The sequence below is a fragment of the Corvus brachyrhynchos genome, unplaced genomic scaffold (assembly GCF_000691975.1).
Source record: "Corvus brachyrhynchos isolate BGI_N302 unplaced genomic scaffold, ASM69197v1 scaffold830, whole genome shotgun sequence".
Lineage (NCBI taxonomy): Eukaryota > Metazoa > Chordata > Aves > Passeriformes > Corvidae > Corvus > Corvus brachyrhynchos.
Genome location: NW_008235721.1, coordinates 2,872 through 3,356, shown reverse-complemented (window position 1 = coordinate 3,356; position 485 = coordinate 2,872). Strand labels below are relative to the sequence as shown.

Here is a 485-nt window from a genome sequence, read left to right as displayed (position 1 = left end):
GCGGATTTCATGTACGGGGCTCCCGGGGAGCTGCGAGACAGAGCGGCGCAGACAATTCCGTCTTCCCCGGAGTCCGAAGCCATCGCTTCCAGCAAACACAAAGAAGAAAAGCACGAATTAGACCCCAGTAAGTCCAAGTCATTCTTGTTTACGACCGCGGAAGGCATTACGGCTTCCAGGACCCTACTCAATAAAATGAAATTACCTTAGAGAGAGAGAGAGAGAGAGAGGAGAGGGACAGAGCCCGACCCTAAAACTCCAGAGCCGCAGGAAGATTCTGGGGGTTTCAGCGAGTCCACTTTGTTTCGGGCTCTTTGGGATGTTTTTTTCCTTCCCCCCCCCTTTTTATTCTTCTCTATTTTCCCCCTTTTTTAAAAAAAGATTTTTATTCCACTGAGGGGGCTGCTTTGATCCCCACCCCCTTTCCAGGGGGGGAGAATTAAACCAAAAATAATAATAATTATGATCATCCTCATCATAATGGT

The 485-nt window shown here is 48.0% G+C and overlaps 1 protein-coding gene across 1 annotated transcript in view; it reads left to right on the top strand.

Moving 5' to 3' along the window:
• The window catches only part of HOXC9 (homeobox C9), a 945-nt gene extending 466 nt beyond the window's left edge, over positions 1-479 (top strand). Inside the window, exon 2 of the mRNA XM_008630599.2 lies at positions 1-479. Coding sequence (XP_008628821.2) covers positions 1-210 — 210 coding nt within the window. The 3' untranslated portion in view covers positions 211-479.
• The last annotated feature ends 6 nt before the right edge of the window (positions 480-485 follow it).